This window comes from Struthio camelus, chromosome 3 (genome assembly GCF_040807025.1).
Source record: "Struthio camelus isolate bStrCam1 chromosome 3, bStrCam1.hap1, whole genome shotgun sequence".
In the NCBI taxonomy this organism is placed as follows: Eukaryota; Metazoa; Chordata; class Aves; order Struthioniformes; family Struthionidae; genus Struthio; species Struthio camelus.
Genome location: NC_090944.1, coordinates 75,198,572 through 75,215,026, shown reverse-complemented (window position 1 = coordinate 75,215,026; position 16,455 = coordinate 75,198,572). Strand labels below are relative to the sequence as shown.

The 16,455-nt window shown below is 42.6% G+C and overlaps 1 protein-coding gene across 3 annotated transcripts; it reads right to left on the bottom strand.

The window, feature by feature from the left end:
• Window positions 1-10,859: 10,859 nt before the first annotated feature.
• Window positions 10,860-15,784, bottom strand: ABRACL (ABRA C-terminal like). 3 transcript variants are annotated; one of them, XM_009688920.2, is made up of 3 exons: window positions 15,651-15,784; window positions 12,558-12,624; window positions 10,860-11,405 (listed from the first exon to the last, which is right to left on the bottom strand). In XM_009688920.2, the coding sequence occupies exons 2-3, from the start codon at window positions 12,616-12,618 to the stop codon at window positions 11,221-11,223; spliced, it is 246 nt and encodes an 81-aa protein (XP_009687215.2). In that variant the 5' UTR covers window positions 12,619-12,624; window positions 15,651-15,784; the 3' UTR covers window positions 10,860-11,220. The 3 variants fall into 3 exon arrangements, with proteins under 3 accessions (XP_009687215.2, XP_068794612.1, XP_009687214.2); XM_068938511.1 differs by lacking the exon at window positions 15,651-15,784 and adding an exon at window positions 15,058-15,217; XM_009688919.2 differs by lacking the exon at window positions 15,651-15,784 and adding an exon at window positions 14,675-14,810.
• Between the last annotated feature and the right edge of the window lie 671 nt (window positions 15,785-16,455).

The window sequence follows — 16,455 nt, the reverse complement described above, 5'->3', positions numbered from 1 at the left end:
CAGCTACAGTGGAATGTGATGATTTGAAACCATCAGGTTTGGAAATGGAAAAAAGACACGGTCTTGAAAGATTCAAAACACCTTGCATATGCCAAGCCCAGTCCTACAGCTCTGATTGAGATATATTCAACAAATATCAAAGTACAAGCTGCAAGATCAAACACTTTCTACTGGAAAATTTCCAGTAAAACTTACCCTTTCTAGCTCTGCATATATTTAGAAATACTGGGGCTAATTGTGTAGCAGTTGCACTTTGTGCAATCACCTGCTGTTGTGCAAATTGAGAATAAAACACTTTTTCTGATCTAATAATAATTGTACATCATTTTACCATCTTTGTGAGGTGCAAAGCCATGGAAAATGAATGCTTTGTTCTGTAAGGAGAAAAAAGTTGGAGTGATAATTTTCTTGCTTCCACAAGATTGCCAGGCTATAATAAGCGGAAGAAGATGCCAAAAAGAAAGGCGCCCACAAAATTGTGGAAGTTACATAAAATGGAAGTGGAAAAAATGAAAGCACAGCAGATTCACTCATACTAGCAACATCAGCTGGAGAGCAGGCAAACGTTATCATCTTTACTAACTTGTCCTCTAACCTCGCTCACAGGCAGCCCTGAGGACTGGAGGAAAAACACAGCTTGCATCTAGTTTACATATTATTTGTGCTAGACCTGCGCTGTGTGAGACCTAGTAACGTCCTAATAGGAAATGTTAAGAAAGAAAAGCTTTAAGCGGGGTTCAGGAAAAAACGGTTGTTAATTGGTGATGCTCAACCACTCATTTCTAAAACATATTGTTTATCCACAGAGAAAAGAACAAAAAAATACTTCTAAGCACACCAAAATTGGTCCTCTTCTCAACAAGTTCCCCAGCTTTTGCCATGACTTAGTTCAGCGGTAAATATGATATGAGAGAGCAAACTGGACTTGTATGTGCAGGTCGTGAGGAGTTATATGTTTAGCTTGATTAATATTTGCTAATGTAGAAGATACCTGACCTTCCTGGAGGAATTTGGTTATACCCCTGCCTTGTAGCAAGCCTTTACAAGTTCGAAGGGAGTGACAAATGTTCCTCTGTGGAAGTCCATCCAAGCTTGGACGACAAATAACATTTTTCAGGTTGCCGTGGCCCTTCTGCCATTTGCATTAGCGCTGCCAAGATCCCACCAGAATAACTGAGCATGAACCTTCCCAAGGGCTGGGCCCATGCACTTGCCAGCGCAGGAGGACAGAGTGTGCTATCAGGACCAGCTCCCACATGGATCCAGAATGAGACCCTGCTTTCCCATCTTCCTTACAGGTGACTCCGCAAGGAGAAAGTGCTCCTATCAGCTTGGGAACATGAAGAAAAAGAAAGACCTCCACGTAATGCTTTTTCAGCAGCACAGTCAATGATAAAGTGCCTGTCTTCTTTACGCAGGCCACAGTTGTTGCAGAACCTGTAGGAACTTGATGTCTCTAAGAGCTCTATTGCTCTATCCGGTTTGGTTGAAATCAGTTAGCATATTCGAAATGTGGAAGGGAGAAAGTGAGAGACAAGAGACAGGAAATCACATGTTTTATTTCCTCCGGAAGTATATATACATTAAATATGCATCTCTCTGCGTGTATATGTGTGTGTGCATGTGTATGAGTATATATGTATATCTATATGTACATATGCTCATACACACACCACTTAAATAATATGCTTTAGACTGAGGTTAAACACTGTAGTTCCATGCAGCAGCCTTAATTCAGTTCTTTGTGTATGTGCAATGGGAGATAACCTTTAATTAAATGTTCTTTCTCTCTCTTTTTTTTTTCCCCCCAGAGGGATCTTGTCGTATGGTGAGAGCAGCTATAAGAAAATGAAGCAAAATTTGGAGATAATGAGGTTCCTTGTTTCATTTACTCTACCGCATAGGAAATGAAACTTCTGCAAAGAACAGGGGGAGGAGATTGCAAAGGAGAGTATGACTTTTGGGATAAAACAAGTGAATATTACAAAATAAATTTCAGTCCTATCCCTGCATCTGCTACGCACTTGCTCCTTGATTGTAACCACAGTTCCCTCATTCTATTTCACTGACAATGAATCCGCAATTTACACATGATAGAGTGGGAAAAAAAGTATGAGGGTCAATATAATATAGGATTCTATTAGAGTATTTGGCAGCTGTGAAAGAACAGAAAAGACAAAGCCTTCTAAGAATAGGAAGTTAAAAAACAGGACACAACACCCAGTAGGATTACGTACCTATTAATATCCTAACTCTGTGTGATAAGATATAATTTTCCCCTAATAGAAAATTCATAGTGAGCAAAATTTCCCTTGAGATATTTTTAAGCTCCACTTCAGTGTGTGAAACACCCAAGTTTTCTGATAGACCAGTTATTCTGCTTGAAAACAACAACAGAAAGTACTTCCCCAGTTTTTCTTCCCACAACCATTGGTAAGTTAAATGACTTCAACGTGCAGATGAGTCAAGCAGTATTTTAGCGGTTTATTAGAAGAAAAAAACTAAAGATTTGAAAGCATCTCTTACATGGAATTTTAAAAAAACTTTTCACTGTGTTTCCTCTTACAAAAAAAGTATATTTGGAAAGCTACAAAAAGAACATTTAGATGACACGAATATTTGCGCCATTACCTCTCCAAAGTAAATGGTCCATTTAGCACTAGGTAAGCTGTGCACCATGTGATAGACATCCAAAGTTATGATACCTATTCTGAAGAGTTTCTACTGAAAAGCCTTGGTGCTACCTGGAAAAACACAGGGATGGGCTCTTTGACCAACTGCTTTTACAAGAACTCATTCTAGGGTTTATGGGCTGAGTTCAAGTCCTCTCAAAATGTTATCTTGTCTACCTATATGCAAAGATAGAGACGTTTTGCAGTATAAAAGGTAAAGATTTGCTTGTTGGGTCTTTGGTGGTGCAAAAGAGCAAGAGGGATAGAATTCTATTTAATTTAAATATATATTCTAGAGAGAGAAACCAAACCAAAAAGTAGAGAAGGAAACGTGCCTATAGACCAGACTGTACAGAGATGCAAACTCACATTTTGCTTCCTCCAATAAGGGCAAACATAGTCAGCCTTTTGGCCCTGAGGAGGCACATCTCCAAGCAGTAGGTGGTGGAGAAGCACCAGGCACCCGCCTTGTACTGTGGACAGACCAGAGAAGAGGAGCACCATGGGCGTTTCATCCATGGGAGAGGACAGGGGAGTCCCACCTTGTGGCTGTGAGCATGGATGAGCTGAGCACGCAGCAGGACCTCAGCCTCACTCAGACATTTTGGCTTCAGCTTCTCCTTGGAGATCTCTGCCTTTCCACAGCCTCAAATTACCCAGCAGCCGCTGCACCAGTACAACCGGTCTGGACATTTAAACCAGAAATACATCTCCTACTGGGTGTTTGTTAACACCTGAATAGAAATAAAAGCCTCTCGCATGAGCCAAGTGTATTTAGAATATTATTTAATGTCTGAGCTGTGGACTTGGTGCCATCTAATCACTGGTATGATGCCACTAACTGCTGTCAGTCATGATGCCACAAGATCATGACGTTTTGCCTGAATGGCTTACAAAATGCCTGGGATGGGGATGGGAACACGCATAAATACTGAGTGCAGTGATGATATCTGTAATTTTTACACTGATTTGTCCCCTTTTCTCTACAGCCATGGCTATACATATAGCTTTACACATGTAAACTGGCCCATGCATTCCTAAACACATGCAAAGATAAAGGTCCTATGAAGTGTAGCAAAACCCTTACAAATTTGATGGAAAAAATATATTTTTCTTATAGTCTCACTTTAATTATAGAGTTGATCATAACTATAGCATTTTTAATAAAAAACTTTCCTTCATACTGTAGACAGAGGCTTGAAAACATGACCCGTTCACAACCAGAAAAAGAAAGGCAAAGAAGAACCTCAAGTATTCTTCACTAAAGAACTTTCCAAAACCTCATCTTTATATCAACCTCTCGATATTTTTGCAGCCTGACTCATAAAATGCTGAGTGTGTGTGGGAGAGCTAGAGTGGGAGTGAAGGGATGGCACTGCCATTTTAAAAATGATTATAAATAGATAAAGCACCAGCTGTCTGCAACTTACCCTCAAGACAGCATTAACTGGCCAAGATTATAGCCTTCCTCCGTAGCTGATAAGGCAAAGATGATTAGTTTTGTTTCTTAAATTTAACGGAGAGTGTCATAAGACTTGACAGCTATATATACAGCTTGCAAGGTACAGCTGCCATCAGTATTTTTCTACACAGTTTCAGTTACGTTTATTTTTTCGTTTAAAAGGGAGATGATCACTGTAACAATTTTAAAATATGTTTGTATTATTACCAGCACTCTGGATTGTAATAAAACTAGAATTCCCCGTACCACTTGCTTCACACTGTTGATACAGTTTACTTCCGCTTGCTTCTGTTGAAATAAATTGGTTTCACTTTCATTTCTGGAGAACCGCAGGGTCCGTTTCAGCAGTGGCTTTCACACACCAGCACATCCCGACAATGCTTAGGCCGCAGACCTTAGAGGGGAACGTTTAACGTTTAAATTCAAATATAAAGCCTGCTGTCTTTGCCTGTTTTAAAAACGTAACAGAAGTGTGCTGGGTCCAGGCCTACACACAGCGATGATAATGGGACTGTGGTACTGTCATTTTTTTAACCCTTCATTTTCTAGTCGGCGTGTTATTACGCCTTTAAAACTAGGTATGTTCGGTAATGTCAACAGAGATGAAGAGACCCTTATTAGGGCACACATCGCCGCATGGGGTCCCAAGTATGATTAGAAACTCATTTTCCCGCTATGCGAAGTATTTGACAGGCAACCAAGCTGACGTGCTACCAACTGTCAAACACATTTATAGGGAACAAAACAATTCTGAGCAGCTCCCCTGCTGCACTTCCCAGTTATCTAGCTGGCTGGCTGGGCTCATTTAAATGTGAAACAATACAAATGTAACTACATAAAGTGCACATTGTCTTATATAATATAAAGCCAGGTCCTGGTGAGGGGATGCCGCTTTTGGCTCTGCTGTAGCTTGAGCAAATCGCTCAGTTTTCGTATTGTCGATACAGAAATACAGACCAGCTTCCCAAGGAGCCTGCGGCACAGTGTTTTATGAAGAGATTTCTTTTCACCTGCCAACATGTTTTGCAGGAGCTCGGGTGCCATGCGGGACGTCAACGCATGGGACCTCGACGGCAGAACAACTTGCTGAGAAAACTGAAAGGCCTCTTGGTGGACCCTGAAGAAGGAAATCACAGACTTTCCTGTAGACAGCTGAGAACTACTAAGCGTCCATGCTTCCCAGCACAGATCCGGAGGGAATTTAGCATGAATGTGGGGCGATTCCCTGGACGTAAGTCTGAGATGAGCACTTTGATGTTCAGCACAGCCAAGATAGCAATGCCTCTGGGCATACAGAGGATCACATGATTTTAAGTTCCCAGAAAAGTTTTCCACTCATGACTTAGATGCCTGCGGACTTGGAGCTACCTCAGTAGCTTGGTATCAAGCTACTCAGTTAGTAGTAGTTCACATCAGTAAATCACGTACTTGAATGTAGGTACCTAAAAGCCACCAAAGCTACCTATAATGCAGTTATTCCCATGCTTGGATCTAGTCTTCTGTGCCTGCTGCTGCACAGTGCTGACCTTTTGCTGGACGTGTTGTCTTTAGCTGCTGTTGCCTTTATGTCTTTTTTTTCCAAGAAAATTGAAAGTAGATTTCCAAGAAAATCATACTGTGCTCCAAAATACAACTTTATAAAGGAAGCTTTTTAGAACATTAGCTGTGGAGACAGACCATGGCATCTTGACTAATGTAAAAACTTGGCACTTCTATTTCAACTTTCACCAAAGCTTCACGCAAGGCCAAATCCTGCAAGGTATAAACTCTCAGTCCTTCCAAAGTGATCTTTTGTGGCATTTAGTAGACTTGCAGAAGACTGCTAAATGCAGCTCACTAAATTTCTATTCAAATACATCATTTACTGAGCACTTCCTCGCTGTGAAAAATTGTCAGGTTGTGGGTACATGTTGTATCGACATGGATGCATAATATGCATACATAAATGTATGGTACATATTATTGTTTTCGCTAGAGGAACAGCTTTAAGGACAGCAAAGTGGCCTTATGACTTTTAATGTCACTCAGATTGCAGTGTTTGTGCCAGAATAAGCTCCAAAAAGGAACAAGGTCATGAACACAATGCTGCTATATTTGTGAAAATGCTGTGCTGGAAAATGTTCAGGTCTAAGCGTCAGGTCTAATGCTCTAAGCATTTGACTGAAAGGAAGTGTGACCTGGATTTCATCCGACAAGATCCTGGAGTGTGTTTGTAGATCACACTACTCCTTCTCCAGGTACCAGCCTGGTATTTAAACTCTCAGAATCGCTTAGTGCTCTGGCAGAGATAACTGCAATCTGCGATGACATCTATGCTACACCATAAGACACCACTTCTTCTGGAGCTTTAGTCAAAATACCTGCCAGGAGACTAGCTTCAGCTGCTTAAATATGCATCTATATTGTGTTTGTGACTAAAGATGTACTCACAATGGTAGAACTAAACTGAACTGCCACCCTCAGGAAAACCTTATTAGAACAATTCCGTAAAAGTAGTTTATGTAACAAGATCTTAAATACACACTGGTTTTCTAAAAAATGCTGCTATGCAGTTATCCTTAACTAACCTATACCTTTTTTTTTTTTAAGTACCTAGAAATATTGAAATATAGACTCTTTGAAATCATTGCTCTGGTGCTTCTCTTCAATCTGCTGTTGATTTTATTTGAGAAAGTGATTTCATATTAAAACATTGAAGATATCTTGCCATTAAAATCAACTCTTCCAAAGATCTAAGTTGATATAGTGTTTGTGCATTGAGCTAAGGCAGACCTTTATTTTTCCAAGTGTCACCTGTAGCATCAACAGTTTTGACCGTGATCCTGGCTGCACCTACTTGATAGCACTTAGTAATTGTTTTGTCCTCACCTTTTTTTGTGATACATAACAGCATGCACGAAAGCAGGCAGGTGCACCCTTATCACAACTTAATGGTCTATTTCCTAAAAAAGTTTGACTAGTTGTAGTGAAGCAGAAAAAACAGAGTATTTTTGGCATACACCATGGTCATTTAGGGTGCAAAACGAAGTACGTCATACCGACTTTTGCACTGAAAGGTATTCAGACTTAAACATGCTATTGCATCATCAAACTCATATTCTTTAACCTAGTCATATTACCTGTTGTTCCAAACAGCTGTCACAGCACTGAAACATATTTTTGGTCTAGGAGTTCATTTTTCTTCCTTGCTTTGTCCATATTTAGTTCTAGCCTTTGTGGCTGAGTTCAGAATGAATTGCCTTCTTAAGCTCCATCAGATAAAGATTCATTACAGAGCAGAAGTCCCACATTTGCTCGAGAAGGACATGAACGCTTTTGTAAAAGTTACTGACTTTGTCAGCTTCCAAAAGAAAGCATAAGTTGGTTTTTGTTTGTTTGTTTGTGTTTTAAGTCCTTGAAACCACGATTCCTGCCACACAATTATCAGACAGAGGATTTTCAGGCAATACCGAATGTGAATTATGCTGAACTGTGCAGACCGAAACTTCAGAACTGGTCTTTTAAACTAGGTGGGGGTGATTCAAAAATATCATTAATTTTTTGTAATGTTTTGACATGGAGCCATAAGGCCAGTCCTGTAGCATTCATTGTTTCATACGGTATTGGTCCAACAAAGGCTCTGCAACTGTTTAAACTCGCTTAACAGCCACTTCTTGCTGCTGGAGGACAAGAGAATCTCAGCCTGTCTCCAAAACATTCAGCTATTTTTAAGTAGAACTACTAGGTATCAGCTGCAATATAAACAGTGTGTGAGAATAGCCTGCCACTCTTCTCTTTCATTCAAGTATTTTTTTGTGACAAAGAATCTAAGTAAAGACAACCAGCTTTACACAGATACAAATTGCAAAAGTGGCATTGCTGTCACCAAGAGAAACCCCTTGAAGCAGAAAGAAAACCTGCAGGAAAGCTTTGGAGAGGAGGTGGGGAATGCGCAAAAACAACATGCATTTTCAAAATTCATTCCAATGGGGAAGAGGCATGGGAAAGACAATATTCCCTACGTTTCAGTCCTTCATTTGCTCAAGTTCCACTTCACGGCTTAGTCAAAACTGCCTTGGAAAGCGCATTTATATGCAGTCATCGGATTTTGCATGGAAGCAGGTGAGGTGGTAAGACTGGACGAGCCAAGCTACTCCTTAAATAACTTCCTAGCATTGGGATACACAGGTAGCCACTCTATTGACCACTCTTTGATGCTGTTGTCAGAGATCATACCTTTACATCTTCCTACGTCACAGCAATCAGGAATGACTTGCTATTTTGGAATCACTGTTGTTCCTGGCTGACCTCCTCATTTCCCTCAGAGCCATGACTGATAGGGTCATGAACCCACCACAGTGGATTGCTAACTGTCCCATTGCTTACAGAAATAGGTAATGTCTTTCTCGTAATTAGCTTTTCCATTATGGTGTCAAGTGCTCCAGGAACCATATCTTGCGTCTAGGCCATTAGCTGTGGTAATTATTTCCTTCTGGCAAGAGGATACAGAGGCATGGCCCCACACATGTGAAACACTTAGCACTTGATTTTCTCTGTGACTAATTTAGAAATGAGGTCATGAGTGCTGGTATGGAGTCTAAAGAAGCCTACGCAACTCAGGAGCCACTGGACAAGTTATACATTGCACCTTGGATAATTTCTTGCACATAGGTTTTTGTGTACATTGTTCCTCTTCTGCTTCCAGAAGCAGAGCAAAAAATTAATCTCAACTCCCTGGGGCAGTACACAATCAGAGTCTCCTGTGGTTGTTACACGTTTGCTTTAGCGCCAAGTTTCTCTGTCTCTTGCTACACAGTGTTCCCAGAAGCTATGGATACATTTATTAGCATTGGTAAGAGGATAAACTCAAAAGCAGACATAAAAGTCCCTTCATAATCCCTTCTCAGCTCCTACCCTACACTGAGCCTTAAATTTACTCGTACCTAAATTTTCCAGCCTAAAGCCCCTTCAGTGCTTACCAAGCTGTTGGTAACACACCCAGAGAACTCTGTCCTCTGTGGGGCTGGCTGGTACTCTCCCCTACCCAACCCCACCCCCCAAAGAATCACAAAGCGCTCAGTATCTCACTATACTCAGACTATCCTATGAAGTCAGACAATGACTCTGGCCTTCTGTAAAACAGAGGCAGAGGAAAAAATAACTGTGGTTATCTGGTAACGCAAAGGCCTCTGCTCTCATCCCAGATGCAGAAGGCCTGGCCTCAGTCCCCCTTCTACCCATGGGGTACAGGGGCCCATGCACTTGCCAGCTCAGGTCTGGAAACAGAATAGTGGCCCTTGAGTGACACTGCTCAAGGAGCCAGTAAACCTTGCTAACAGTCTGCTCTGCTTCTGAACTTGAGCTGGCCTGTACACAGACAGCTTGCGCTTCCCTGCATATCACTTCCCTGCTCTCCAGACTCTGGAGCCAGCACAGGCAGAGGCAGCCCAAGTTTGTTTGTACACGTGCTTTAAGTTTTTTTCTTGCTGCACGAAGTAGAGCAAACAAAGATTAAAGGGATAGCAGCTGGAACTACACAGCTTGGTAGAAATTCCATAGCTGTGCATGCATTTCCTGTATCTAGAAATAAAAAGGCATCCTTAAGGCGTTCTGCACTTGCAAAAGGCTGTTAAGTAGAGGGAAATTCACCCACCTGGCAAATTCACCAACTTTGAAAAGTGGTAAGTGAAGAGTAGAAGCGCAGAACAGTGGGCAGTTTGCTTAGACCCACTATTGCTCTCCCCATAAAACAACTCTTTCTCCCTACTGGAGGGAGTACTTTAGCCTGCTAAGAATTAGCAGTAGGCTACAAAACAATCTGAAGGGCTCTTTTTCCCCCTCCTCCCAATTTATGCTCAGGGTGATTAAGAGAACATGATTTCTGTCAGAGAAATAATCACAATGTGAAGCTGCTGTATCACTTCCGGTTAACTCTGCATTAAAGCATTCAGGGAACTCCTCGCCCATTTCCTTCATAAGACTAGAAGACAAATAAATGAAAGCATATTACACTGCCAGAGATGGAGGGGGCACAGCTATCATTTGTAGCTTTCTGTGCATAATCTGGTCATTAAACAAACACTGGGTGACATACGGGTAGGCAAACATTTATTTGTCTGTTAGTCTCATGAGAAAAAGACAATAGTGAAAATTACTGTTAAAGGAAATGAGCTTGGAAAGTAATTCTAGACTGAAAACAAGTTCATACTTACGATGTGTTTATGCGCTCTTTCCTTTCTCATCTGAGCCAGGAGACAAGCTGAAGAAGCTCTACAGCTGCATTCCTCACTGCCATTGCTTGTATGGAGCTGGAAACAATGAGGAATTGCTGTAGCATTGGCTTGCCTCAGCTATGCTTCCTCCCACTAACAGGAGGAACATGCAACACAGAGGTGGGAAAGGCTGGAGGTTATAGTAAATTCTGCTGAGGGAATTCAGCAGTGTGGGAAGTAAAACTGTGATTGCCACACAGAAGCAAATTATTACAAGTCTGTGCCTTGTTGAACATGCAGCGCTCACTTTGCTCTTATAAACCTGCTCTGAAGCAAGCCTACTTACACATCTGCCTCAATGTTCTTTCTTTGTTTTTGCTCCCCATAACAAAGGATGGGTATTCTTTGACTGAACCATGCTGCAAAATTATTTTTAACTCACTGGCATATTTGCTGTACAGTCATCGAACCACGCTGCTTACAGGAATTCAATCTGCTTTCATTTCAGCTTGCAAATAAAAAAACCCAGCGGTATAAATTTAAGTATGTGCTTTTATTTTATACCTTCATGGCACATTTTAATTTGTAAACATTATATCCCCAATCCCCTTCTTCATGTGTTGAAAATAACCATTGAATACCTTTATGAGTATTACCTGAGATTTAAAAACAACAACAAAAAAAAAATACTGGCATCTTTCACTTTAATTGTGTACAGTACTGTTTGAAGAAGAATTACAAAAGGGAATGTTTCCAAAATAGGATGGCTTCCTTTTGACTATAAAGAGATAGAAAATACATCAAAACATATTAGAATCATTAGCCTTATTCAGAGGATATTGCAAGTCACTGCCTGAAACAATTCAATTAATGCACAGTTGAAATGCACACTGCTTCAGTCCTGCAGTAGCATAATATCAACGTTGTCATGAACACCTTGTAAAAGTAGCTCCCCTTGATAAGAGACAATCTTTCGTCGTTTTGCAGCCTTAAGAGTTCCCACTAGAGCTTCAAAGAGGTTGGCACACTTTTCATCAGCAAAGAGCACACCGAATTTCACACTCACTCGTCCATCAGCATCTAAATCAAAGACAGAACATGAAAACACACACAGATTGTCTTTCATTTAGGAGATTACAGCAGTACAGAAGTGAAACAGTCAGAATGCTGAAAGTAAACCCCGTGGCGTTTCCCAAATGCCATCAACCTGATGCCTCACTTCACTTCCATGATGTTTGTCTTTGTTAAAAAGAGCACTTGTGGGGAAGATACTATGAATGCTGATGATAAATATTAGGCAAAGTTCCCACCTGGTAAGACTTTCCCTTTTTTTCCCCCCCAGTGACTTGTATGCAGGACCACATATCTACTGTGTTTATTTTTACTGATGACTTCTGAAATCTATGACCAACCCAGAGTATTGAACATCTTCAAAGCACAAGGAGTAAATTTGTTTTTAAAAAATGTTTACGTTTATGAATATTTAAGGTCCACACTGAAATAGCGTGAGCGCATTTTTCACACACAAGGTAAGAATTCGAAAATGCATGTTACGGCTAGCCAGGTTATTCCTAAAAGACATATACAGTCATATGAAATGCAAGATGTGCATGACAGTTGAGTTTTGAAAAATAAACGGAAATAAATGGAATTGCATCAGAACTGAAATACATGAGCAGGTCCCACATCCACAAATTGCATAAATATGTGCAAAGAAAGTCAAATTTTAACAATGAAAAACATCCGGAAGAGCAAAGTCTACATTCTAACCAAGTTCAAGGGGAGGCTGGGACTACAACTCCCGGATTAGAGTTTTAAGCATACAGATCAATTCCCTCCAAATAATACTAGGATGAACAGAATTGAAGTATATGAATACTGTACTGAAGCTCAGTAGTTACCAAGGAAGTGGGTGGAAGGTAAAGGTGCAACTTTTTTCTTTGATGGCTGCAGCCAGTATCTTTGAAGTCCAAATGAAAGGATAATTTTGCAGTTGATTTTAGTGGGAATAAGATTTCAGGCCAACCTCGCCTGTGCTGCAGAGGCTTAAATGTTTAACTTCATAATGGGTTCTAACTTTAGAGAATGAGTTCTAGAGAGTACCATGCAGTCCAACATTAACTACATACACAATTTTTCAGGATACCTCAGCCTGTTTAATTAAACCTGCCAAGTTCAGAAGTTGGTATAACACATCTGCATCTGTATGGTCAGAGAAATTACAATACTTACTTCTGGTTCCCAGCCGCTGAATCTCCTCAACTAAGAGGTTAATTTCATGTTCCACGTTCATTGTGTTCTAAAAGGTAAAATAAATTTTAATAAAGTTATTAGGAGACCATTTATTCTTTGCACATGTCCAACCGAGCATGTTCTGTTTATCAGGAGTATCACAGCATTTTATAAAACGGCAGTAGCACACGGTTATGGGATATCCTAAGATTTCAGTCTTGAAAGGAGAGAGCCTCCACATTTGTGTGAAAAAGGATAGAAAATAAAACCTCAGTGCTTTCCAAACTCAAATATGAAAAGCTCATCTCAAAGTGCTAAAAATATGTGGATTTGGCGTTTTGGGGTGTTTATTTTGTTTGTTTCTTTCTTTTTAAATAACGAGCTTGGGCCAATTATTATTTCAGTGGCAGTTAAAAATCAGAACGTCCTGGTTTGGTAACATCGTAACTCTTCGGGGGCTCTGCATCTTTCTGTTAATGCCCTCAATAAAAAGGGAACATCTTCCTTTAAATTTCCCTCTAAGATATGTGGTGGGCAAGTGGCTGTGGGATTTTCGTTTTGTTTTTAAAACCACGCCCAGCTTTCTACTCATCCTGCCAAGATACCCCAGCCACCCAGCTCCTTATAGCAGGACTATGCATGCAGTACCTGAGATAGCAGCAGCTACTGCATACCTGCTACTGAATGTGGAACTGAACACGAGACAAACTTTGCAAGTGTCCTAAGGATGACAATGTTTATTTCCATTCGTAGTGATCCACAGGAACTATTGCAATGCAAAACATGATCTGGTGCATCTCTGCTGTGAAACACGGCAATTGTCACTAATGTGCATCAACGCTATGAAAGTTTAGTTATATGCAGCTTCGTAGATGGCAACACTACAGCTGCACAAAACACTCCTTGGCTACAAAGGATCCAAGGTTAATAACGCAAGCACCTAAAAGGTGTTTTGAGATCTATAGCATATACAAGGTGGCCTCAACACAATAAAACCTTTAGATGTGGAACACCTTAAGCTAATAATGGTATCAAGGTAAGTACATGGAACGGGTGCCACAAAGAAAGCAGACAAAGCGTCAAATGCAGCTTCAGGAGGTGCTGGCAACACAATCTGGAATAAAAGCTAGAGAGAGCGTTTCTGGAGTTGAGCACTATATGAAAGGGTCTCAGAATTGTGAGCAAAGGTGCTGTCTCTGCTGTTCAAGGACGCAGGATTTCTGCACAGATCTGGTAAGTAAACAGAGTTAAAACTTAATATCTGGCTGCATCACCAACTCTTCCTTCTAACAGAAAAAAAATCCTCTTTTTTTTTTTTTGTATTTATTGGGCTAAAATAGGTAACAGTGATATAGTTCTACCTGCAGTCCCTCCATGACTTATGCAAGGGGTAAAATACAATAAACAGAATTTGATTTTCACAATTCATTTACAAAAAAAAAAAAATCTGTCTTTTTACATGCAAGTTTGAGCAAGCTTAACATCAGCATGGATTTCAGACGCAACCTCACCCAAAGCACAGTTTCATCCCTAGTGCATGGTAACAACAAACGCTCAAGTGGATATTAACAAACTAAGGTATAACTTTACAAGACCATATGCTGCCTTGGTTATCACCTCTTTAAAAAGTGTATTAGAATTGCACGGCTACGTGGTTTCAGAATTTTAATTACATTAGCTCATGGAACAAATAAACTCTACAAACGTCTAGATTTTATTTAACTGAGCACTAACTATTGGTAGAAGTCACTGAGGAAAATATGACCCGTCCACCTAAAAGTTTACACTTCAGCACTGTTAATAGTTTCCCAAACTCGCAATTTTACTATCTGTTGTTATAAAATCACTAGCTTCTTTAAAGCTGTTTTCTTAACATCGTTATAGTTCAGCATTTAATTTAACTTAAAAGTCTCTCTCCCACAGATATATATATACTGTGAATTTAAATAGCAACGTTCAGAATTAAAAAAAAAAAATCTACATTATGATGCAAAATTCTCACGATCGAAGAGAGCAGCGGCTGCGCAAGGAGCGAGGGGAGGAATGGATTCTAGGTATCTTAAAATTAACTATTCTCGTTTAAATAGTCATTTAATACGGCCACGCAGGCTACACACCAAAGGGTTTGGTATTAACTCCACAAATACATTGGGGGAAGCCAACGCGATGGAGCACGTAAGACGGCAGTTCAAGTCCCCCCTGTCTCCGGGAGGCTCCCCTCACCGACCGGGGGAAGCTGGCGCTGCCTCGCTTCACACGCCTCCCGCCCGCCCGCCCCGCGCTCCTTCCAGGCACCGCAACGCGCCGACAACATGGCCCCTCGGCGGCGGCTCCTCTTTCAGGGGAAAGGCCGAGCCCTCTGCCCGCGGCCAGCCTCGCCGCCGGCCGGGGGGGCACCGGGAAAGGGGAGCTGGGGAAGGGGAAAGGCCGCCACCGCCCCGCCCCGCCGCCCCCCCCCCTCTCTCTCTCCCCCCGGCCGCCGCGGGCCTCCGCCACTCACCCGCTGCCGTCGCCGGGAGGCGCCGAGAGCCGCAGGGAGGGCAGCAGCGGCGGCGAGGCCGATGCAAAGTGAAGGGAGCCGGCGGCCGCCTCAGGGCGCGGGGGGGACGGCAGCGAGACGGCCTCGCCCCGCGCGGTTTATCCGCCGAGAGCGGCTTCCGGGCGGCTGCGGCAGGAGGGAGGGAGGGAGGAAGCCGGTCAGGGAGGTAACGTCTTCTCCCCGCTCCGCCCGGGCCCGGCGGTGGCGGCGGGTAGCTGGGAGCCGCGGCCGCGCCGCCATCTTGGGCCGTGCAGCCGCCGCGCCGCTGGGGCCATTGTGGGCCGCTCTGCTCCTCTCGCCCGCGGGGTCAGAAAGCTCCGGCTTCTCCCCGCCGCGCCGGGCCCTCTGCCGCCGTGGCGGCCCTCGCCGGCTTCTGGAGGGCTCCTCATCGGGCGCAGCGGGGATGGGTCGGAGCGCCAGCCCCCTCCCCGGCCCCTCTGAGGGGGCAAGCAGGCCGCCTGTGCCCGCTGCAGCTGCGTTTCTGCTCCTCTTGGACGCAGTTGTACCGCTGCTTGCTAAAATATGATTATTTTTTTTTACTGGATTTACCTTACCTGTTAAACATCCGAGGGGTGGCATTCCGGAGCCTGCCGAGTGCTCCGGGACGCCGCTGTCCCAGGGGCATCGTGTCCTTCGGCCCGTGCCGGCAGACGGGCTCCCGGGCGAAGCGCGTACCCGTGCGTTTCGGCAGGCTGCTCACCTTGGAACTGTGCCGTTCTCCCTCCGCGGTGACCTCGTTCCTTGCCACGTTTGACGGCCCCCCCATTTTGTGTCATCTTTGCAGACTTGGTCAGTACGCCGTGTTCTTTTTGTGAAAAAGGCGTTAATGAACTTATTAGGAAAAATCAATTCCAAGACCACTCCTCGAGTAACTGCCTCTCTTCCAGTATTTCTGCTCTTAATGTAATACATCACCTTCCATTTAGTCACTTTCTGTTACTGTGCCGTGCTTCACGCTCTCCCTCTCTGCTGGTTTCCCCATGTGACGCTATGCCATGAATGCTTTGGGAAGTCGGGTGCGTTTGCTTTCTCCTAGCAAAACACTTCTTTTCAAAGAAAGTTAATGAGCTAGGTTGACATGATTTACTTTGATAAAGTCACATTGCATTTTAGCCTGCATTTCATTCATTTCCAAGTCCTTGTGCTTTGACACTGTAGAAATATGGAGAATTCGGTTTAATCTTTTGTATCTTTGTATTCGTTGCTGCTGTTGTCTTTCTTACTTCAGCTCATAGGAGTGTTTACATTCTTTCTCAGGGACACAGGCATTAAAACAGAGTAGAAAGTACTCTTACAAAGTGATGAGACTGCTGCCAACCCGCAAGTCAGAGACAACGCTCACAGCAAATATCGCCCTGA